This window comes from Chelonoidis abingdonii, chromosome 1, assembly GCF_003597395.2.
Source record: "Chelonoidis abingdonii isolate Lonesome George chromosome 1, CheloAbing_2.0, whole genome shotgun sequence".
In the NCBI taxonomy this organism is placed as follows: domain Eukaryota; kingdom Metazoa; phylum Chordata; order Testudines; family Testudinidae; genus Chelonoidis; species Chelonoidis abingdonii.
Window position 1 is genome coordinate 367,740,232 of NC_133769.1, and position 23,174 is coordinate 367,763,405.

Consider the following 23,174-nt stretch of genomic DNA (forward strand, 5'->3'; position numbering starts at 1 on the left):
ATTACTATCCAAGTATCCGGGTACATCACTTATGAAAAGTTATACAGAGAGTTGGTTGTGGAAAGCAAATATAGCAATGAGTGAACATTGTCCCTCAGTCATTGAGAATTTAGGGTAGGTTGTCCATTTAGAAAAATACAGTCCATGTATTTCAGTTACTTTCCCCACTGATCTGTAACCCAACCCCAGCCAAAGTCGATAATTTTGAGCAACAGCGTTCTGTCTGCTGGATATCTAAGCAGAGCAGGCATGTTTATGTAAATACAGTTTGCTCCAGAAGTGTCTTCCCCTCCCAGCTTGCTGTCAGGGAAGAATTCAGCAGATCCTGCTTACATTGGCAATGTCAGACTACCGTGGAAGATCCATTTCAAACAAAGAAGTATAACCCGGCTCATTGTTCTTCAAAGAAATATGAAACGTGTTCAGATTCATTTTCCACTCACCTTTTTGTTACACACATCACACCCCTACATTTCGTACTCATTCAATCTGTGCTGACATCCATTCAATCACCCCAGGTACAGCTCAGCAGTCACCTACACCAAGCCAACCCCTAAGCTACACCATGCTAGGGAGAGCACCGCCCTACACCCTCTCCTTTATGAGCAAAGGGCAGGGGAGGGATGGCATTTCCAGGTGTTACGTGAACATAAGAATGGCCATATTGGGTCAGACCAAAAAAGTCCATCCAGCCCAGTATCCTGTCTGCCAACAGTGGCCAATGCCAGGTGCCCCAGAGAGAGTGGACCTAACTGGTAATGATCAAGTGATCTCTCTCCTGCCGTCCATCACCGCCCTCTGACAAACAGAGGCTAGGGACACCATTCCTTACCCATCCCGGCTAATAGCCATTAATGAACTTACCCTCCATGAATTTATCCAGTTCTCTTTTAAACCCTGTGATAGTCTTAGCCTTCACAACCTCCTCAGGCAAGGAGTTACACAGGTTAACTGTGCGCTGCGTGAAGAAGAACTTCCTTTTATTTGTTTTAAACCTGCTGCCCATTAAACTTCCCAGGAAACACTCTAAGCCTGTTGCTTCTCACTCCTGGCCCTAATTCTGCTTTCCCTGAGCAAGACACTGCTACCCCTTAATCCCCATGTCACTGGTTCTCCCCCAGGATCCAGTCTCCAAATTCCAATGCCCGTCTTCCTTTCCCTGGCCAGAAAAATCAAACCCCACTGACCCAACTCTACAACGTATCCTCTAAACAAGGGATCAGCTCAGCAGGCGAGCAGAAGAGGCAAGCAGGGGAGTGTTGCAGGGTGTAGCTGTGGATCTGGTGCATGGAGGTAAAGGGACCTGGTGAGTTGTGTGCTGGTCTCTTTGCTGTTTGTCTCCATGTGGCTGGGGTTTGGGTCCCTGACTTGGCCAGGTGACTGAGACCTGTTTGTTTGTGTCTCTGACAGGGCCATGTGGCTCTGACCATTGGGCCTACGATCAGGCCTGGTGTTTGACATTGGAGTCGTTGATCACCCTGTTAGCCATGGGGCAGAACTAAGCAGCGAGGTGCAGAGTGTATAAGGTTTTTAGTTGCCGAACAAACACTTCACCAGGCACTTGGGTGAAGCACTAAAATATTGAGCTATGTCGTTATTTTAGCCCCATTCCCTAGGAGCTGATTGACAGGCTTGCCTGGCCGCTGGTTTCAGTATATTGTGCTGTGTAAGGGCACTTTTGAGTCAACACAGCAGCACTATGGATCATATTTCTACCCCCCCACAAAGTCTTTTAGGGAAATGTGATCACCATGTAATGAAAGCAGGATTTCCCCACAACTACTCCCCACCCCTCCAGCTGAGAAGTGTATTTCAGGGTCAAACCCACCTCCATTATGGCTGGGCTGCTGTCCCTGAGAGAGCAGTTTCTGCCTGGGAAATCCCAGTTAGTTACTGAATGTGGAACAACGGATCACAGTGAAACAATCGGGAGGATGTTTGGTTTTGATGTGTTCTTTCCCCCCAAATCTCAACTTATGTTCCTGATGGATTCTCCTGCAGCCGCACAGGGATGTTGGAACCATGATGAAGCCTCTGCTGATCCCCTTGACATACTTCTGTCTTCAAAACTGGCTGGGAATCCCTCAGGTAAACTCCTGAGCTTTGAGAGTGAAGCACTTTGTGTTTTCTTGTGTTTCTGCTCAAGGCTATGCAGGCAGCCATACTGCCTTAGACCCATAGACCTGTAGGGCTGGAAGGGACATGAGAGGTCATCTTGTACAGCCTTGTGTGCTGAGACTGGACCAAGAGCACCAAGACCACCCCAGACAGGTGTTTATCTAATCAGGCACCTTCTGCAGTGGCTGGTAGGGGAACCCAAACCCTCCCACTAAACTGGGTTCCAGTCCAGGGATCCTCTGAGCAGCAGCCAAGGTCTGTTCCATCAGACTCCTTACTGCTGCCTTCATTGATATCCTCCTACCACAGCCTTTTTCCAGCCCACACAGCCTCTCTCGGCTCACACTTCTTTCAGGACTGGGCTCGCAGGGCTCCCCCGTGGAATCCCCCAGCTCAATCCTAAACCAAAAGAATAAAATAAAACCAATTTCCTCTTTACCCTGCAGGAGCCTTCCTGTTCCCCTCAGGTCTCCCCACTCTTTACTGCCAGGAGAGGGACTGCCGAGGTCTTCCCCCTCTCCCTGCAGCCCCTCAAACTCCAGTCCAAACACCCCTAGGCTTTACCAACACTGCCTCTGGCTTCCTCCTGGCCTGAGGCAACTCACCTCTGGCCACAGACTTCACTGCCCCCAGCCTCCCAGGCCTCCTCCTGGCTCTGGGCCCTCCAGTGCTGGCTCCAGGCCTCTCTCTGCACTTAGCCCAAGAGGGGACATCCCCAGCTGGGTCTGATCACCAGTTGTGCATAACACCCTCCAGGTACCACCCCACAGCCTAAAGGGGCTCGGGCTCCTGTTAGCCCCTGGTTATCCAGTGTGGGGTTAATACAACCCTTCACAACGGCGTTGTGTTGCCTGTCCTCCATGTGCATTTGGGAGTTGGATTCTGGATATAACCTTCCCATGGTCACCGCCAGCCCTGGAGCATGCAGTGCATGGCTGGCATACGGCGATGGCAACCCACTGACTCCCACTGAGGTAGACAGGGGTGGTTTCTAGATATTCTTGTGGGAGTGGATTGGGATCTCAGTCCCTCCTAGCTCCCTCCCTTCTATGTCCCTTGTTCCCCTGCTTTGTCTTCCCTATTAATGTATCACTTTCTGCCTTTCTTCCTAACCCTCATCTGCACACAATATATCTGTTACACTAACATAGACACCAGTAAATTAAGAACACCTCTGTCCCTGGTACGTGGCTCGCTGGTCTCTGAGTGCAGCCCTTCAGGTGTCAGGCCTTGTGCCTTTACCCTCCTGGGCAGGAATCCTGTGATTCTCCCACTCTCAGAAGGGGCCGTGGGCTGCGGTACCTGTGCACCCATTGTGCTTACCCAGCAGCTCCGGCTGAGTTCAGGTCCCTGCGGTTTGTCACTTCAGGAGTCGGGGCCCAGTGGGGTATCTGCTGACACCAGACAAAGTGTTCAGTTTACTGTAAGAATAAATCGTTTAAAGAAACTGACTTTTAAAACAACCCACAGTCCACACTCACATCGGTTTTATCTAAAGGGCTACCATCCCCTTGGGCTAATGTAGGCAGGTTCTCAGGACCTGCACCCAGGGGTGAAAGTAACTTACAGGACTTACCGGTACTGCCGGAGTCCTGAGGGGGGCGTGGCCTCATCTGGAAGAGGCATGGCCTCTCAAGATTTAAAGGCCCTGGGGCACCAGCTGTGGCTGAGAGACCCAGAGCCTTTAAATCAACCGGGGCTCCCAGCTGCAGAGGTGGCTGGGAGCCCCTCCTGGGGCTCAGGGGCAAATTAAAGGGCCCAGTGCTCCGGCCGCCAGGAGGAACCCCGAGCTTTGCGGGGCTGGGGCAGGGATTTAAAGGACCTTGAGCTCCTGCTGCTGAGGGAAGCCAGGAGCCCTTTAAATCCTGGCCCCACCCCGGCCGCCAGAGCTGTGACTGGGATTCAAAGGGCTCTTAGCTGCCCATAGCCGTGTGGAGCTCTGAGCCCTTTAAATCCTGGCCCCAGCCTGGCCACCAGAGCTGCGGCTGGGATTTAAAGGGCTCTGGGCTGTCCGCAGCCGCGGGCAGCCCAGAGCCTTTTCAATCCCCGCCATGGAAGTTGATGTGGTCCAGTACGGCATACTGGCTCTTGCCGGTACGCTGTACCGGACTGTACCGGCTTACTTTCACCTCTGGAGCAGCAGAAATATTGTCTCCCCTGTCCCCCCACCCCTCAAAAGGGCACTGGCGCCGTCCCCACGGGATAGTAATACACACTGTATGTATGTGCATGTGTATGAATGTGTCACAAACAATGCAGCTGCAGCCTGCCATCGACCAGCAGCAACCCCAGCAACCGACTCCTGTGGGCTGCTGCCTGCAGAGAGCCAGCAGGTGCCGCTGGGCTGGGTCTGCCAAGGAGTAAGTAACCAAGGCAAAAACCACAGCCAGCCAGCCAGGGAGGGAGCCGGGGGGGAGGAGAAGTCAGGGGTGAATGAAGGACAACTGGAATAGCCTTCATGAAATATACAAGATTTTTAGGGAAAGTTTTGTCAATTTCAGCCTCTGCACTCTGCAGGCAGGACAAAACAAAAAGAGATCTGAGATTGCACCCGTTGTCCTAAGGACATTTCAGGTGTTTAAACCAATGTATAAAGAGGGTGGATTGGAATGAAAACTACTATTTCTTTCAAAGGAGGTACAATAATTTCCCTGAATATTCAGTTTTCCCCTCCAAGCCCTTTGTGGTTTTGTCTGTGGAGGCTATTTGCTTTCCCTCTGAATCTTTAGTTGCTTTAGCAAAATTGCTTTGCCCAAAATAAACCCTAATCATCATGACACATCTTTCCTCCTTTTTTTTTTGGTGTTGTTTTTTTTAAACAGTAACATTTCAAAGAGGATCTGCAAGCAGTTTGGACATCACAACCATGATCCACTGCTGGGGAGGGAATGGGATAGATTTGAACTTGGAAATGGTTCCTGATTTTGATTGTGTTTAGGAGATCCCCTCATCCCGGGGGCAGAAAAGAACTGCCCCTGCCATGGTCACACACACTCACCAACAACTGGGAGTGAAATTAACAAGGATGCCAGAAACAGCTCCTAACTCTGGGCACTGAACTGCACAGGGAACAGCTGAGTTTAAACTGTTCTTTTGCAGGCAGCAGCAGCAGGCATCTCAGCCAGTTTCCCTACTGCAAGCTAGAGCCTAGAGGAAAACTCCTGCTGGTGGGGGGAGGGGGGGAGGAATGCAGAGCCTTGTCTGCAGCCTGGCTGGAGGAGGGGGAGGGAGGAGCCAAGAAACCAATGTGACAGTGAGTTTTACCCTTCCATCTGCTTTTATTAGCTCTGGATTTAAGCTGTGCAGCCAAATGCTTGTATTTGTTGTGTATATTAGTTCTGGAGAGATCCCCTCATCCCGGGGGCAGAAAAGGACTGCCCCTGCCATGGTCAAACACACCCTCCCCTTGACCCCCTCCCCCCAGCTACTGTGAATGAAATTAACAAGGGTGCCAGAGACCTAGCCCTGGGGGCTGAACCTCCAGGGAACAGCTTAGTTTAAACTATTCTTATGCAGGGAGCAGGCTTCTGTCTCCCTCCCTCAGTCAGTCTCCTTTTCTTACTGGTCCTCCGTACCGGCCCGTACCAGCTTACTTTCACCTCTGCCTGCACCTGAGCCTGGCTCCCCTGAACAACGTCCTCTCCCCTCTTAACAAAGGCCTTGGCTACACTTGAGAGTTACAGCGCAATAAAGCTACCCACAGCGCTGTAACTCACTCCCCATCCACACTGGCAAGGCATATACAGCGCTGTATCTCTGGCTACAGCGCTGCAGATACTCCACCTCCCCGAGAGGAATAACAGCTGCTGCAGAATGGCTGAGATGCTGGTGCTCCACTGTAAATGGGGTGATTGACCTGCGGAAACTCCCCATAATCCTTTTAAGTGAAGGTTCCTCTCCTTGTTTTGTTGTGAACTCTGGGCTCCTGGAGCTGCTTATCAAAAAAACAAACCCAGCTACTGTTTGCTGTGAATGAGCAGAGGCAGGTGGGGGGGCTCCATCTGGAACGCTCACAGCTAATGTTTGCTTGAAGAGAGAGGCGGGGTGGGGGGGGGACGGGGGGGGGTCCGTTTTAGTGAGTGGCTGCTTATCTGGTCTGTGAGAAAAAACCAAACAGTTGCTGTTTGCTTTCAGTGAGTGAGAGGGGGTGGAGGAGGGAGGGAGGTTGGAACTTGGAAGGCAGGGAGCTGAGACAGTGTCGGCTCCAAAAACCCACTCTCTCTCCCCCCACTTCTGAAAAGCATGTTGCAGCCACTTGAACGCTGGGATGGCTACCTATAATGCACCGCGCCCAATGCCACTGCAAATGTGGCCACGCCAGTGCGCTGGCAGCTGCCACTGTGGCCAGACTCCAGTGCTTTCCCTACTCAGCTGTACGAAGACAGGTTTAACTCCCAGTGCTGTACAGCTGCAAGTGTAGCCGTACTCTGAGTGTTCCTCGTTAAACCCGACACATTTCTTTTGATCACCTGCATTCCCAGACCTCTTGTATCCACCCCTGCTTCTTTTCCCCAGGGACCAGGGCAACAGACAGTATTAATCAATTATTACAAGGCAGCTACAAATCCATCACACTCATCCCGCTCCTCCCTCCCAAAACCGAAGCGCCAATGTGACATTTGGCAAACAACACCCTGAGGATTCTGCTTGTGTGTTCCATCCCTTTCTCCCACCTTTCCTCTGTCTTGTCTGTTTAGCGGTAAGCTTCTAGGGGCAGAGGCCATCTCCTAGTGTGTTTGTACAGGCCGAGCACAATGGGGTCCTGATCCTGGGTGTGACCTCTAGGTGCTATTGTAACACAAATGCTAATGTGACCAAATGTTTCCTTTCTTCTCCCAGGCAAAATGCCAGGTGGAGCTGAGCATGATGGATGACGCTTTTGATGACCAATATATAGGATGTGATGAAGAAATGGATGGAATTGCACCTGAACTGCTAGAGAAAGAAAAGTCCATGTCCTCAGTGTTTAGCAGAGTGTGGGAAAACTCAGGAAAAAAATGGGAACTTGTAAAGAAAAAGATTTCTCTGCCCAGAGGCTTTAAAGATGAGCATGGAAGAGCCATAATAGCCTATACTGATAATGACTTTCACAGTGAGTTGAATGCAGCAGTGAGAGAGGCTGGGACATCTCGAGCTCATTACATGGCCAGTTTCCAGTTCAAAGCCTTTCATTATTACTTGACAAGAGCTTCACAGCTCTTACAATGGAGATGTGATGTGATGTACAAAAGGATGGTGTACCGGGGGGTTTCTGTCAGTTTTCAGCACATGGGATCAGGTCACATCAGGTTTGGATACTTTGCCTCTTCATCTTTTGATATAGGAGTAGCTAAGAGATTTGGCACAGCCACATTGTTCATCATCCACACATGCTTTGGTGTTGAGATCAGGGCCTTCTCATGCATTAAGGAGGAGGAAGAAGTTTTAATCCCAGTCCATGAGATATTCAACATGGCCCGAGGACAAAGGAGTAACCGCTTTGTCCTCCGGAGCACAAACCAGACCTGCAGCCATTTTAACTGCGCGTACCTGGGTGGTGAGTACTGGGCTGAACACAAGAAATATTTGTGTGGGGCTATTTGCTGTGGAGACTTTGAAAACCCCACTTCAGGGAGAGCTGATGAGAGGGATGCTGACATGGGGACTTGCCATCAGGGCTGGGGGAGACAGGCTGCCACGACTCTTGCTGCTAGAGAGGGCTTGGGCTGGGGTGGGTGGACACTGGGTTCCACTCGCTCACTGAGGAAAGAGAAGGTGCCTAGACACCCATGACAGCAGGTGTCCTGCTTTGAGCAGAGGGCTGGACTAGATACCTCCTGAGGTCTCTTCCAACCCTGATATTTTATGATTCTATGACACCCTGGCAATGGGACACTAGAAAGACAGGTGAAGGTCCCAAATCACTGCGAGTCTTCAACACACACACGCCCCGTACAGAGTCCACAAGAGCCCTGGCAGAGCAGCTGTGGCTCCTCAGACACAGCACAGCAAATCCATAGGCTGTGGGAAAGGGAGCAGTCGGTGGCCTAGTGTGCAGATGTGTAGGTAATTCCACTCCAAGGTTTCTTGCAGCTTCTCCTGATGCAGCTGGGCCTGACCTCAGTCAGGGACAGGACGCCAGGCTAAGTGGAGCCTGTTGGTGGGATCCGGTCTGACAATTACAATGTTTCTTTGGAAATAGTAGAATGGAGTTGAAAATTCCACCTAAGGCCACATTTCATTGACCCTCTCTGTTTGTACCGTAGGAGAGAAGAACCAAATATGTATTGACAACTCCGGTAAGAAAGAAACATTTTGTTTTCATTGTTTTGACAATAACTTGCCCTCTGTATTGAAATGCAGAGCAGAGAGCAACCCCACCAGGCAAACATGTCATATGCAGGGAAACAACTTGAGAAAAAAGTGGGATGAACTGCATGTTCTGTCTATTTATCCATGTTCTCGTAGCAAGCTCATGACTAGTATCTGAGAACCTTCACGTCTGACTCAGTTCCAGGCACAGTTGATTTCAGAAAAGAAAATTTAAGGAGAATAACCCCTTAGAGCACTAAAGGTTCATCTTCGGTGTTCTGAACTATGAGCCGAACACACATCCCCTAACCCAGCATCACAAGTGTGTCTCCATCTCCCTCCTCTCATAACTAGACCCATTCTATCCGCAGTGGACAACATCCTCTTAAAGGACTAAACAGGACTATTTTACCAGAGCAGATTGGAAAAATCTCAACAAAACATTTTCTTCTTGAAATTTGACAATTTGTCAAACTCTAAACCTTTTGCAGTGATGGTTTGATTTTGACACTGTTCTGTCAGAACGCTGCCTGGGTTCTGCCCAGCTCACTCACCTGGCTCCTTGGCAGCTTGACTGGTGGGCTGCCTAGGAGTCATAGACCCAGAACTTCCAGTGCCCCTGACGCTGGGACAGCCTGCTTGATGGACCGCCCCAGAACCGACACTCTGTTCCGTTATGTGGAAAATTTCAATATTTGTTTTTTTTTTTTTTCCAAGTCAGAACAAAACCGAATTTTGAAATATCAAAATCCTCCACAAAATAGAATGGGCCTTCTCTGCCCTGATCTACATTTCCCCTAAAGCCAATAACCCCCCACCCAAAAAAAAACACAACCAAAAAACAAAACAGAAATAGTGTTACTGGTGTCAGTGTTCCACAGACTCATGTCTTTATTATTCATAACTGGTCTGGAAAACACTTATGTGGCATCAACAAGTGTCCAAATCAGAGTCTCTGGGACTGGCTTGGTGAAACGTGCTCACTAATGATTGATACCAAAGAAACAAGCAGGCTGAGGAGGGAGGAAGCAGGTGAAATCTCACCAGTGAGATGAATGTCCCAGACTGGAGTGTCCTGCTGAGGGGAAATGGATTAATGAGTCTCTGCAATAAGCAGGTTCCAGTAGCTGTTGGGAAGGAAACCAGTATCCAGCTTTAAGGATCTCTCCGTGTGAAATAATTTCCTATGAATTGTTTGATCTGCATCTTCCTATTAACAGCCACCAGAGGCGGCCTGGCCTTCCCCGGTGTTCTGAGCCATTTACTGTTTGGAGGATCCATCATCCTGGTCCATGTTGCTGCTATGAAGCTGTTTGCTGGTTTCTCAATTGTCCTATTTGTGTTACTCACTTTTTCTCTCTAACACAAATCACGGTGTCACGGTGCCAGCGTTCCAAAGGGAAACCAGGAACATGGAGGGAGTGTCGCTGGGCAAGCTTTGATTATACATTATCGATGAGTAGATCGAACTGAAAGCTCATACTTCTATTCCAGGTGGGATTTGTTAAATTGGTGTCTGTTATATAAATAATTACTTGTATTCCTGTCATGCTAGCACTTTTGTACCAACTTTTGATGACTTCAGTATAAGGGACTTTTCAGAAACGAACTAAGTCGGAGTATTTTCATGAATACATGTGATGGATTTAATTGGCTAGGTGAATCTGTAACAGGACAGTTTATGGGGTCCCATATCTATATCACTCAGTCACTTTCATATGAAATTTGCTCAGAAGATGATATTTCTAACCAGTGAGATCAAAGGCCCAGTTCTGGGCTAGTTTACCCACCTGCCTGCCCACTGACTATCCTGGGATTGCATGCTCAGAATTTCCATGCATGTGTAAGCAGAGTCAGGATGAGCTCTACCCTGACATCTGGTGGTGAGTTATGGCGAGTGTGGAAAAGTATTTCAGGGGCTGATCTTGTTTGCATAGGTACACCCACCCTGCCTAGCATGAGTCCATGGCAGCCCCAAATGGTCATTTTGACAGCTGTGGGATCCCCAATTTCTCTGTTATTGGGGCAGGAGGAATAATGTATTGTTACCCTGATTATGTGAATGAAGGACTATGAAACTGTTTTATGACAGAGGGTCTCACCATCAACTATATAGCACTTGCTAGACAAGGGACATGTATTCCAAAATCTAGTGACTTAAGAGAGGTTGTGGCACTAGTATGTATGTCTGATGGTCTAAACCCTTTTTGAGGGCCTGGAACACTAGTTGCTGCTTCTTCTTCTCTCTCTACCTCTCTATGCAGTTGAAGAGCAGAGCTAGTTTTGATTCTGTTAGGAGTCTAGCTAGAGGCTGCTGAGCTGAATTCACTTTGGGCCAATTGTGTATCATCACTGGGGCTCCCCTACTACAAGATGAAATTACTAAAAGAGCTAAACTTACTGGGTTGAGTGCTGTGTTAACTAGTGGGGGAGCCTGAAGATCTATTGCTAAGTGGCTGGCAGAGCAGAGCAGTTTACAGGGCAGTTGGAGTGGCCCATGGAACAGTGAGCAGAGCTGAGCAATTTGTGGGATGGTTGGAGTGGCTCACGGAACAGTGGAGTGGAGCTGAATGGTTTGTGGGATGGTTGGAGCAGCCCACGGAACAGCGAGCGGAGCGCAGCAGTTTGCATGGACAGCTGGAGCGACTCACAGGTTGGCTGGAGGAGCGGAGTGGCTGGTAGAGTGGAGCTGTTTGTGGTGAAGGCTGCAGCAGAACTCCACGGAGAGGCGGGGCAGTCAGCCTCAGACCACATAAGGTGCTCCTTAACACCCTGTGTGTGCCGCCCCCCCATTTCCACCCAGGCTGGGGGGGTAAAACTCTGCAGATAAACTTTTGAACTCTGGGGTGGCACTGACCAGGGACAGAGACTTTTGGGTTGTTGGACTTTGGGGTGATTGGACTTAGGACCCTCAGGGGAAAGGACACTGCCAAAACTTACTGGATTGGTCTTTTGATCACGGTTTATGTTATGAATCCTGTTTGTGGTGTTTCCCCAATATGATGCCACATTGTTTCCCTTCTTTATTAAAAGGATTTTGCTACACTCAGACTCTGTGCTTGCGAGAGGGGAAGTATTGCCTCCTAGAGGTGCCTGGGGGGTGCTATGTAATTGTCCCAGGTCACTGGGTGGGGGCTCGAGCCTGTTTTGCATTGCGTTATTGAAACGGAACCCCTGGATACTGAACCCGGCCCTTGTTGCTGCCAGCTCAGAGGGGCAGAAGGGTTACACATGAGAATGATGCTTCACAAATCAATTAATGCCAACAAATAGGTTCTTACCAGACCCTACTGCGATCTTGTCGGGTCCTCTTGGCTGAAACACAAGCAGAACGTTTCAGGTAACTGCAATCAGGTGGGATGTTCAGCCTCATTCTGAGCTCTCCAGGGACAAACTCTGGTGAGCCTGGCCATTGCAGCTCACCCTGTCTAGACATGGCACTGCAAGTTAATGGGGTTATAACTGAAGAATATTAGAATTAGCACAATCTAGTTGATGGGCCAGACTTTAAAAAAAGAGCCAGATTCTTGGAGAGAAATGCCAAGAGCTTCCAGCCAACGAATGACGAACTGCATTGGCTGCTGACGATGCACTTAAAGGTCTCTTGGCATTTTCATGATAAACTGTCGGCTCCTCTCCCGCAGGGATTCTCAGCAGTGTGCCCCCTGATGGAATGTTCCATTCTCTGGGGGTAGGGGTGGGAATCACTGACCTCCAAGAAAAAGGTTAAAGGCAAGTGCTTAGGGCAACATTTCCAAAAGCAGCTTCTGCTTTCGTGTGCTCCCAGCTCCCACTGTCTTCAGCTGGGGTTGTGGGCTCCAACCCTCTGACAGTCAGACCCCAGGTGTCTCAGGTCTGGCACCAGAAAGGGCCTAAAGGAGCATTTTAAAAGCTGGGTTAATTGGCAATCAGTTAACAACTCCAGTTACAGTAGGACGTCAAAACTCTATGTAAAGGGACTGTTGGCCCCTTACTAAAACTCAGTGGGGAGTTTTGGTTGCTAGCTCCCAGTACTAAAAGAAAGGGGAGGGGTCAATGGGAAATCAGGACCATGAGACTGACAGTCCCCAGGAACAATGGGGAGAGGCCAATGCTCCAGGTCAGCCTGATTGACAGGGTGGGTAGGCTAATCAGAGAGTCAGGAGGCCAGGGGGGGTCCGGTCCTCTGGTGTGAGCTGGAATTGCCTGGGTCAGATAGAGTGGGGCTGAGCTAAGGAGAGAGCAGGGACCCAAGCTGAGGTGGGGAGTGGAAGTGTGCCAGCCAGAGGGGCCGGACAAGCAGCCCAGGAAGCAGGTCAGTACTGGGAGCAGAGCTGCAGCAACCAGAGCCAGAGGGGCCAGAGAAGCAGTCCAGGGAGCTGGAGGCAGAGCAGCAGCTGTGCTGAGGCAGCAGAGTGGAGCAGGAACTGAGGCTTGGGGCTGGAATAGGAGCTTGGGCTGGAGCAGTCCAGAGCCAGGTGCGGTGAGCAGCTGGGGAGAGCAAGGGGGACCTTGGGCAGTGGGCCCAGTGCAGGGAGATGCCCCCAGCCAAGAGGCTCTGCAGGCCAGACTTGGAGGGGGATCGTAACCCCGACGGGGCAGGGGCTGATGCTGGGAAGCAGGGTCCTGCCACCTAGAGCTTGAGGGCGTGTGGCCACCGCCAGAGCAAATGTCCAACCTGCAGCACCCTTGCAGCACAGCCAGGGCTCGGGACTTGTGAGGAACAGACTGAACTGCCCTGACATCCCAGAGACACTGGTTGTGATGTCCCCGTACCACAGAGCGGGGTGATGGGTTTTCCTTTCACCTTTCTCATTTTTTCCTTATATTTTTCAATTGATTGCTGTTTAATACATTTTATTTGCTTTGAGCTGCATGTAATGATCAGTGAAGCAGGGAAGTGTCCAGTGTGGAGAGAGCCCCCCGGAGTGGGGACTCCCTAGCCCCTGTCCTAAGTGACCATGCCAAGACTGGTGGTTGAGCCCCCCAGGAATCCTGGGCCCAGCCTTGTCAGGGTTATGAAGACTCTGCCCCACAGGAGAGTGGAAGGGGCGTCCTCAAGGTCAGGGAGGCCTCTGGGTAAAGGGAGTGGGAGTGAAGACTAAGATCCTTTCACTAGCCCACTTCACCAGGGCACAGTGTATAAGCCAGGAAAGTTCCCCACAATAGCAGAACCGTTCCCCCACTTAAATGTTGTTTTGCTTGGTTTCTAAGTAACCTGTTGCCCCTAAAACACCAGAGTATTTGGAGTCTTTACTTGGCTTTAACATCTGGTTCAGGGAGATAAAGAATCCTTGAACAGATTCACAGGATAAAACAGGGCTAGTTTTGTGGATACGTTTGGAAATAGGTGATATTGGGAATACTCAGGAGCCCTTGCCTTAGCTCAGGGGTCGGCAACCTTTCAGAAGTGCTGTGCCGAGTCTTCATTTATTCACTCTAATTTAAGGTTTCGTATGCCAGTCATACATTTTAATGTTTTTAGAAGGTCTCTTTCTATAAACCTATAATATAGAACTAAACTATTGTTTATGTAAAGTAAATAAGGTTTTTAAATGTTTAAGAAGCTTCATTTAAAATTAAATTAAAATGCAGAGCCCCCCGGACCGGTGTGCCAGGACCCGGGCCAGTGTGAGTGCCACTGAAATCAGCTCGCTCGCTGCCTTTGGCACATATGCCTATGGTTGCCTACCCTGGGCTAGCTCATAGTAACCTTTCGTGTCTGTGTAGGCCTGATCCAAAGCCCATTGAAATCAATGGGAGTCTTTTCATTGGCTTCAGTGGATTTAGCTCAACCCCTGATTGCTAAAACAATTCATTAATTCTGAACTAAAGTAAACAGGGAGTTTCTTAGCTAAAGACAGGCCATTTCCTGCAGTTAAGCATTGCAGCTGTAGTATTTAGTCTGCAACCATCTCTTGCTTGGGTCAGCAGCCTCCGAGGAATCGCAGCACTGGGAAGTCAGGTATGGTAACATCTTTAAATTCTTACTCCTCAGTAATTCATTATAGACGCTTGTGCTGCATTCATCTCTAGACAGCAGGTTGGACTGGGTTTAGCCATGTGTTACAAATCTGCTTTGGTCGCTGCAGGGCGGATTAACTTTTTTGTGGGCCCCCATGGGGAATAGGCATTGATGGGGGGCGGTCAGCAGAGTGAGGGCCGGTTGGGGCAATGAGATGCAGCGCAGCAGGAGTGGCCCCCATCAGCCCAGCACAAGGCACTGTTTACAAACCCCACACGGTAGACGCACACTGGTCCGCCCAGCCCTGCTGCCAACATGCCCTTCACACTGCCCTGAGGCCCAGTGCCCTGCCCTTATACCAGTGTCCCCTCACCCAGAGACTTCCCCCACAGATCCCTATGCCCAGCACCCCCTGTCTAGAGACCCCTCCCGCAACACATACCCCTGCCCAGCCTCCCCATCCACAGCTCTTCTACTGTCCAGCACCCCCTTCACAGTCCCACCATCACAGCTGTACAGTGCCCCATATTCCTGAGGGAATTCTGCAACAATTCTGTGCATAATATTTTAGAATTCTGATTTTCTTTAAAATAATGTGGAAGCTCCACCATGGCAGTGGGGAGCACAGGCCACTGAGATGGGTGAATACCCCGCAGCTTCCCCCCCCCCCTGGGATGGGAGATTGGCAGTGAAAACTGAACCTGACCCTGCCACAGAAACACCCTGGGGCCCTGCCCCTTTTGCGCCAGGCACACCAGATGTGGACAGGGAGGCTCAGCCTGGTAGCAGGATCCAAGTGCAGAGGACTTAGTGTCGGGGTATCCAGATGGTGTAAAAGGGTTCTGTGTGTGGGGTAAAAGGGTTCTGTGGGGGAAGTCTGGTGCAGGCATCTCCCCCCCCGCCTGCAGTGGGGATCTGGATGCACAGGGAGTGCCGGTGCAGGGCAATGGGACGTCTTGCAGAGGGGACAAGTGAAAGTGGCTGGAGCTCAGTGGGGGTGGAGGAAGAGTCTGGCATGGCAGGGAAATGGGGTTCTATGTTACTTAAAGTACTGCACAGCCTCTTTTAGGGGGAATAAGGCCCAAATGCCACATTCATTGGTAATACATGTCAGCAATCAACACTGTATATATGCAGATGTAAGCAGAGTCAGGATGAGCTGCTACCTGACATCTGGTTGCGTGAAGTATGGGAAGTGTGCGAAAGAATGTCTGGAATGCAAAATCTCAAATATTTGCCATAGGCTCGCTCTAACCATCCCAGAACTGCGAGCTGTGGGCTGCTTTAGTGCCAGAAATGACTCAACCTCAAGTTGGGTGGTACTTGCTAGACAAGGGACATGGCGTTTCCAAAACCCTGTGAAGGGCAAGAGGTTGAGCGACAGGTATTTTGACTGGTGGCTGCAGGCTCCGTTTGGAGCCTAGAAGCATCAGTCTTAATACTCCTCCTCTTCCACTGTGGAATGTCAGAGTGATTTTTTATTCCCTTAAGACCTCTAGATACAGGTATCCTGGCTGCAACTCACTCTTGGGCCTAATGGTTCACTAGCATCTGGGCTCCCTACTATGTGCCTGAATCACTAAGAGCTGAAGTCACAAAAGAGCTGAAATTAACTGACTCGGGAGCACTGATTACTGTGCTTAACTAGTGGGGGAGCCTGAAGCATACTGTGAACAGAAGGCAGCGTGGATGGAGCCAGTTTTATGGGGATGGCTGGAGCAGACCACAGGACAGCTGGTGGAGTGGAGCAGCTGGCAGAGCGGAGTAGGCTGTGGGGCGTGGTGGAGCAGCCCACAGAGCGAGCAGAGCCGAGCAGTTTTCTGGGGACCAACTGGAGCCACTACGAGGCAGCTGGGGAGCGCCGAGGCAGTTTGTGAGGCAGGCCGGAGAAGAGCAGAGTGGAGCGGCTGGTAAGGCGGAGAGTTCGTGGAGAAGGCGGAAGCAGAACCCCACGAGAGGCGGGCAGTTGCCACTGGACCACGTTAAGGTGCCCCTTTCACCCAGGCTGGGGGGAAGGGACCTCTACAGTAGACTCGTTGGAATTCTGGGGTGAGAATGACCAGAGACTTTGGTTTGCTGGACTTGGAGTGACCTGACCCTTAACGACCCTAAGGGGAAAAGGACATTGCCAATGTACTTGGGGTTGGTGGTGGTGTTAGGTTGTGGTTATAACTCGTTGTGTGTGTTTCTCCAATGGGATTGCCCGCATTGATTCTTCCTTTATTAAAAGATTTGGCTACCACTCAGACTCCGTGCTTGCGAGAGGGGAAAGTATTGCCTCCTAGAGCGCCCAGGAGGTATGTAGTAAGTGTCCCAGGTCACTGGGTGGGGGCTCGAGCCGGTTATGCCTTGTGTTATTGAAACAGAACCCCTGGATACTGAACCTGGCCCTTGTTGCTGCCAACTCAGAGGGGCAGAAGGGTTACACATATGATCTATATTTCACTCATGCACTCACATACACACACACAAAAGCACTCCGTCTTGTTGTTGTTACCAACTAGTTGCTCCCCTTAACTGCACTGGCCAGATGAGTTAGATGGGGAGGGGTGGAGCCAGGCTTCTGCCTGTCTGGATCAATGCTCTGCTGCTGACAAGACCCAGGGTCCTCTGCAAGACACTTCACATTTATAGCAGCTTCCCTCTCATGCAAATCTATACCAGATTCAAAACCTGTGTCTGTTGAGCCTTTGTGTTCAGGGCTGGCTCTAACATTTTTGCCTCCCCAAGTGAAAACAAAGAGCGCCGCCCCCCCGAGTGTCGAGCCGCCCCGCCTCCTGAGCGTCGCGTCGCCCAAGTCCCCGCCTCCCGAGCGTCGTGCTGCCCAAGTCCCCGCTCCCTACGAGCATCGTATTGTGTCACCCAAGTCCCCGCCCCCTACGAGCGTCGCGTTGTGCCGCCCAAGTCCCCCGCCCCTCCCGAGCACCGCACTGTGCCGCCCAAGTCCCCGCCTCCCCGAGCGCCATGCCGCTGAAGCCCGTCCCAGCCGAGTGCCGCACCGCCCAAGTCCCCGCCCCCCCCAGCACGGCACCACACCTCCCAAGCCCTGCCTCCCCGCAGCGCCGCCTGGCCTAACCAAAAAACCCCAAAAACAAGCCCCGAGTACGGCCCCGTCCCAAGGTGCAGCCCCAAGCACGTGCTTGGTAGACTGGTGTCTGGAGCTGGCCCTGTTTATGCTGCTTCCTTCTGGGTGTTGTCTCAATACTGTTCAAAGAGAATGTTTCCAAAGGAAGGTTCTGTTCAAAGAGGGCGTTTCCAAAAGAAGGTTCTTGAATCTAACCCCCCCCATCCCTCCCCGAGGCCGTCAATATGTCTGCTCTTCTTTAGTGAGCCCACTTAACAAGTTTGATTGTCCTTGGGTCTGGCTTCCATCCCCTCCCCAACTAGCTGTCTGGAGGTGCTTGCCTTCCACACCTTGCTCATGCATACCTCCTTCATTCAACAGGGCAACTGATTAAGGGGTGGGGGAAGAGAGCTTATTCTACTCCAAGCAAAAAGACATTTTTTCTTCTACTTTAACTATCCTTAGCGGCTATAACATTATACCAGGGCTTAACACAAAATTTTCTACATAGGGATCTGATACAAAGTTCCTATATCAAAGGACTTGATACAAAGTTGTATGAAAATGGCTGAATACAGGGTTATATGAAGAGGCATAATACAAAGTCATATGAAAGTTAGAGATTATATATGGATAGGCTTAATACAAGGTTATATAGAGAGGTATAATAGAAAGTCATTAGAAAGTTATGTGAAGATGCTTAATACAGAGATTTATCTACAGGTTTAATTTGGGTAGGGATTTAGGTGTAGGTGGTTGGGGCTTAGTGGGGAGGGTGTCTGGGAGGCCTCATTGGAGTGGTACAGATGCAGGGGAGGTGGGGCTTGTCAGGGTAAGGGTCTGATGGGCCTGCTTAACAGGGGAGCCCCAGCTGCTGCCAAGGGGATCCGAATACTGGGCCCCCATTTCCCCTAACCCAGGGATCGGTAACCTTTGGCACGTGGCCCACCAGGGTAAGCCCTCTGGCAGGCCAGGCCGGTTTGTTTACTTGCCGCGTCCACAGGTTCGGCCGATTGTGGCTCCCACTGGCTGTGGTTTGTCGCTCCAGGTCAATGGGGGCTGCGAGAAGCTGCGGCCAGCACATCCCTCGTCCTGCAGCCCCCTATTTGCCTGGAGCCGCGATCAGCTGAATCTGCAGATGCGGCAGGTAAACAAACTGGCCCAGCCCACCAGGGGGCTTACCCTGGTGGGCTGTGTGCCGAAGGTTGCCGATCCCTGCCCTAACCCCTTCTCTTCCTCATCCCATGCCCCTTCCCCACCACTCCATCTCCTCCCCATCCCACCCCCTTCCTTCCCTTGGGGCCTAGGATCAGCCTGGTGTTTGATGTCTGAGTCGTGGATCACCCTGTCAGCCCTGGGGCAGAACTAAGCAGCGAGGCGCAGAGTGTATAAGGTAGTTAGTTGCTGAGCAAACACTTGACCAGGCACTTGGGTGAGGCACTGAACTGTTCAGTTATATCGTTATTTTAGCCCTATTCTCTTGGGGGCTCACCCTGCCGGGTCTGTTGGGTTCTGTGTATTGTGCAGCAGCAGTTTCAAGTAAACACAGCAGCACTAGGTACAGTATTTCCACCCCCAGAATCCTTTAGGAAGTGAAAGCAGGATTTCCCCACAACTACTGCCCACCCCTCCAGCTGAGAACTGTATTTCAGGGTCAAACCCACCTCTGTTACGGCTGAGCTGCAGTCCGTGCGATAGCAATTCCTGCCTGGGAAATCCCAGTTACTGAATGTGGAACAGCGGATCACAGTGAAACAATCAGGAGGATGTTTGGTTTTGACGTGTTCTTTCCCCTCAAATCTCCCTGATGTTCCTGATGGATTCTCCTACAGCTGCACCGGGGAAGTTGGAATAATGCTGAGGCGTCTGCTGATCCCCTTGACATACTTCTGTCTTCAAACCTGGCTGGGAATCCCTCAGGTAAACTCTTGAGCTTTGCCAGTGAAGCACTTTGTGTTTTCTTGTGTTTCTGCTCAAGGTTATGCAGGCAGCCATACTGCCTTAGACCCATAGACGTGTAGAGCTGGAAGCGACCTTGAGAGGTCATCCGATACAGCTCCCCTGCTGAGGCAAGACCAAGTGCACTGAGACCACCCCGGACAGATGTTTGTCTAATCAGGGCCCCATGCCACATTCTGCAGTGGCTGGTAGGGGAACCCAGGCCCTCCCACTAAACTGGATTCCAGTCTAGGGACCCTCTGACCAGCAGCCAAAGTCTGTTCCATCAGACTCCTTGCTTCTGCCTCCCTGGGATATCTTCCTACCACCAGGGCCGGCTCCAGGTTTTCTGCCACCCCAAGCGGCAAAACAACCCCCCCCCCCGCCAAAAAAAAAAAGCGGTGGCAGTGCGATCATGCTGCTCCACTCTTCCGTGGCAATTCGGTGACAGGTCCTTTGCTCTGAGAGGGACTGAAGGACCTGTTGCCAAAGACCTGGACGTGCCCCCGCAATAGTGGCTGGAGTGCCACCTCTTCGTATTGGCCGCCCCAAGCACCTGCTTCTTTAGCTGGTGCCTGGAGCTGGCCCTGCCTACCACAGTTTTTTTCCAGCCTGCACAGCCTCTCCCTGCTCACCCTTCTTTCAGGGCTGGCCTCGCAGGGCTCCCCCATGGAATCCCCCAATAGGATCCCAAACCAAAACAACAAAATTAAACCAATTTCTGCCTGGCTCAGGCTTCCTCCTGACCCTGCAGAAGCCTCCCTGTTCCCCTCAGGTCTTTCCATTCTTTACTGCCAGGAGAGGGACTGCCAAGGTCTTCCCCCTCTCCCTGCAGCCCCTCAAACTCCAGTCCAAATACCTCCTACACTTTACCAACACTGCCTCCGGCTTCCTCCAGGCCTGAGGCAACTCATCTCCGGCCACAGGCTTCACTGCCCCCAGCCTCCCAGGCCTCCTCCTGGCTCTGGGCCCTCCAGTTCTGGCTCCAGGCCTCTCTCTGCCTTTAGCCCAAGAGGGGGACATCCCCAGATGGGTTTGATCACCAGTCGTGCCTAACACCCTCCAGGTGTCACCCCGCAGCCTAAAAGGGCTCAGACTCCTGTTAGCCCCTGGTTAACCAGTGTGGGGTTTCTATAACCTATCACAACGGTATTGCTGTCCTCCATGCACGTTTGGGGGTTGTATCCTGGATGAACCTTCCCATGGGCAGCGCCAGCCCTGGAGCATGCAGTGCATGGCTGGCATACGGAGATGGAAACCCACTGACTCCCACTGAGGTAAACAGGGGTGGTTTCTAGATATTCTTGTGGGAGTGGATTGGGATTTTAGTCCCTCCTAGCCCCCTTCCATGTCTCTTGTTCCCCAGGCTTTGTCTTCTCTATTAATGTATCCTGTCCTGCATTTCTTCCTAACCTCCCCCTTCCCACCTGCACACAATATATCTGTTACAGTAACAAAGTCGTCAGTAAACTAAACATTCATCAGCAATGACTACAGGGCTCGCTGGTCCTCAGGTATGTCCCCCACTCCCGAACATAACATTTGCCATGCAGCACACTGAGGATTCAGCCTATATGTTCCGCCCCCTTTCCTCTGTCTTGTCTATTTAGAAATAAGCCCCTAAAGGCAGAGGCCATCTCTTAGTGTGTTTGTACAGGGCCGAGCACAATGGGGCCCTGATCCTGGGTGTGACCTCTGGGTGCTATTGTAACACAAATGCTAATGTGACCGACTGTTTCCTTTATTCTCCCAGGCAAAATGTCAGGTGGAGCTAAGCATGATGCCTGATGCTTTTGATGACCAGTATATAGGATGTGCTGAAGAAATGGATGAAATTGTATCTGAACTGCTAGAGAAAGAAAAGTCCATGTCCTCACTGTTTAGAACAGTGTGGGAAAACGCAGAAAAAGAATGGGAATGTGTAAAAAAAGAAATTTCTCTCCCCAAAGGCTTTGAAGATGAGTATGGAAGAGCCATAGTAGCCTATACTGACAATGACTTCCACAGTGAGTTGAATGCAGCAGTGAGAGGGGCTGGGACATCTCGAGCTCATTACATGGCCAGTTTCCATTTCAAAGCCTTTCATTATTACTTGACAAGAGCTTTACAACTCTTACGAGGGAGGTGTGACGTGATGTACAATATGACGGTGTACCGGGGGGTTTCTGCCAGATTTCAGCACACGGGATCAGGTGACATCAGGTTTGGACACTTTGCCTCTTCGTCTATTAAAGAAGAAGTGGCTGAGAGATATAGCACTAAAAACCTAACAACCACGCCCACACTCTTCACCATCCAAACGTGCTTCGGCGTGAAGATCTGGAACTTCTCATACAGTCCTCCCGATGAAGAAGTGTTAATCCCAGCCCATGAGATATTCAATGTGACCCGAGGACAAGACAGTAACAGCTTTGTCCTCCGGAGCACAAACCGGACCTGCAGCCATTTTAACTGTGCGTACCTGGGCGGTGAGTACTGGGCTGAACACAAGAAATATTTGTGTGGGGCTATTTGCTGTGGTGAATTTGAAAACCCCACTTCAGGGAGAGCTGATGAGAGGGATGCTGACATGGGGACTTGCCACGAGGGTTGGGGGAGACAGGCTGCAACGACTCTTGCTGCTAGAGAGGCCTCGGGCTGGGATGGGTGGACACTGAGTCCCAAGCACTCACTGAGGAAAGAGAAGGTGCCTAGACAGCATGGTGATGGGAACACTAGGAAGATAGGTGAAGGCCCCAAATCACTGTGAGTCTTCAACACACACACACACACACACGCCCCGTACAGAGTCCATAGGAGCCCTGGCTGAGCAGCTGTGGCTCCTCAGACACGGCACAGCAAATCCATAGGCTGTGGAAAAGGGAGTAGTGGTGTGGCCTAGTGGGCAGATGACACATAATTTGGGGCAGTCATGGCTAGGGACAATGGTGAGGAACTTCAGCAAGAAGGAGGGAGGGGTAGCTCAATGGTTTGAGCACTGGCCTGCTAAACCCAGGGTTATGAATTCAACCCTTGAGGTGGCCACTTAGGGATCTGGGGCAAAATCAGTATGTGGTCCTGCCAGTGAAGGCCGGGGGCTGGACTTGATGACCTTTTGGGGTCCCTTCCAATTCTATGAGATAGGTATATCTCCATATATTATATTATTATCTAACCAAGTTGGGTGAATGGGCAACGCAACATCAGGTGAAAATCACTGACACACATTCAAGGTAACGTACATTGTGAGGGATAATTTCACTGGATTGTTAATGAGCTGTATCAAATCAGAAAGAGACCTGGCCATCATTGTGGAGACTTCAGTGCAAATCTCAATGCAAACCCCTGTTCAATGTGCTGCAAAGTCTATAAAGCAAACAAAACATTACCATGCACCTGGAATGATGGGCTGGAAAATAATGTGAAGATATTAATAACTAGTCATGTTTTTGTTAAGTAAAAGTCATGAATAAGTCACAGGCAAGAAACAAAATTTCAAGGTTTAAAATTGGTGGATTAATGATTTTGCCATCCCAGGCCCTGAAATAATTGCCACTCCCAGCCCCATATGAACTTGTTTTAGTTTTTTTACAAATTCATTTGAACTAAAATGAATCTAAATATCATTAGAATAATTGAACATTTACAAGTTATTATAAATAAAATGACAAGTACAGCGGAGCCTCGCTTGAACACACGTCTGTATATGCATTTTGCTTATAGCGTGGGACCACACCTGGATCCAAAACTGAAAACACTAATTTCTTTTTCCGGTCATATTATTAACATTTAGGATCTTGCGAGTATGTTTACTAAATGGCGTCGCGCCGTCATTGTGGT

General features: G+C 50.5%; 2 protein-coding genes across 4 annotated transcripts; both read left to right on the forward strand.

Moving 5' to 3' along the window:
- The first annotated feature begins 551 nt into the window (after positions 1 to 551).
- On the forward strand, positions 552 to 11,454 carry LOC116832226 (ecto-ADP-ribosyltransferase 5-like). 3 transcript variants are annotated; one of them, XM_075061866.1, is made up of 6 exons: positions 552 to 1,306; positions 1,411 to 1,526; positions 2,002 to 2,088; positions 6,958 to 7,654; positions 8,364 to 8,396; positions 9,630 to 11,454. In XM_075061866.1, exons 3-6 carry the CDS (start codon positions 2,023 to 2,025, stop codon positions 9,770 to 9,772), a joined length of 939 nt encoding a protein of 312 aa, XP_074917967.1. In that variant the 5' UTR covers positions 552 to 1,306; positions 1,411 to 1,526; positions 2,002 to 2,022; the 3' UTR covers positions 9,773 to 11,454. The 3 variants fall into 3 exon arrangements, with proteins under 3 accessions (XP_074917967.1, XP_074917966.1, XP_032648765.2); XM_075061865.1 differs by lacking the exon at positions 9,630 to 11,454 and having other exon boundaries at positions 8,364 to 9,588; XM_032792874.2 differs by lacking the exons at positions 8,364 to 8,396; positions 9,630 to 11,454 and having other exon boundaries at positions 6,958 to 8,353.
- On the forward strand, positions 9,832 to 22,974 carry LOC142046137 (ecto-ADP-ribosyltransferase 5-like). The gene is made up of 3 exons (XM_075061864.1): positions 9,832 to 9,903; positions 19,250 to 19,337; positions 21,109 to 22,974. Exons 2-3 carry the CDS (start codon positions 19,272 to 19,274, stop codon positions 22,102 to 22,104), a joined length of 1,062 nt encoding a protein of 353 aa, XP_074917965.1. The 5' UTR covers positions 9,832 to 9,903; positions 19,250 to 19,271; the 3' UTR covers positions 22,105 to 22,974.
- The last annotated feature ends 200 nt before the right edge of the window (positions 22,975 to 23,174 follow it).

What these genes read in the sequence shown, in the direction of transcription:
- LOC142046137 (XM_075061864.1), top strand. Translation starts at nt 19,272, where the DNA reads ATGCTGAGGCGTCTGCTGATCCCCTTGACATACTTCTGTCTTCAAACC. An exon ending in CCTGGCTGGGAATCCCTCAG is followed by an intron (nt 19,338 to 21,108) that starts GTAAACTCTTGA and finishes TTATTCTCCCAG; the next exon opens with GCAAAATGTCAGGTGGAGCT.
- LOC116832226 (XM_032792874.2), top strand. Translation starts at nt 2,023, where the DNA reads ATGATGAAGCCTCTGCTGATCCCCTTGACATACTTCTGTCTTCAAAAC. An exon ending in ACTGGCTGGGAATCCCTCAG is followed by an intron (nt 2,089 to 6,957) that starts GTAAACTCCTGA and finishes TTCTTCTCCCAG; the next exon opens with GCAAAATGCCAGGTGGAGCT.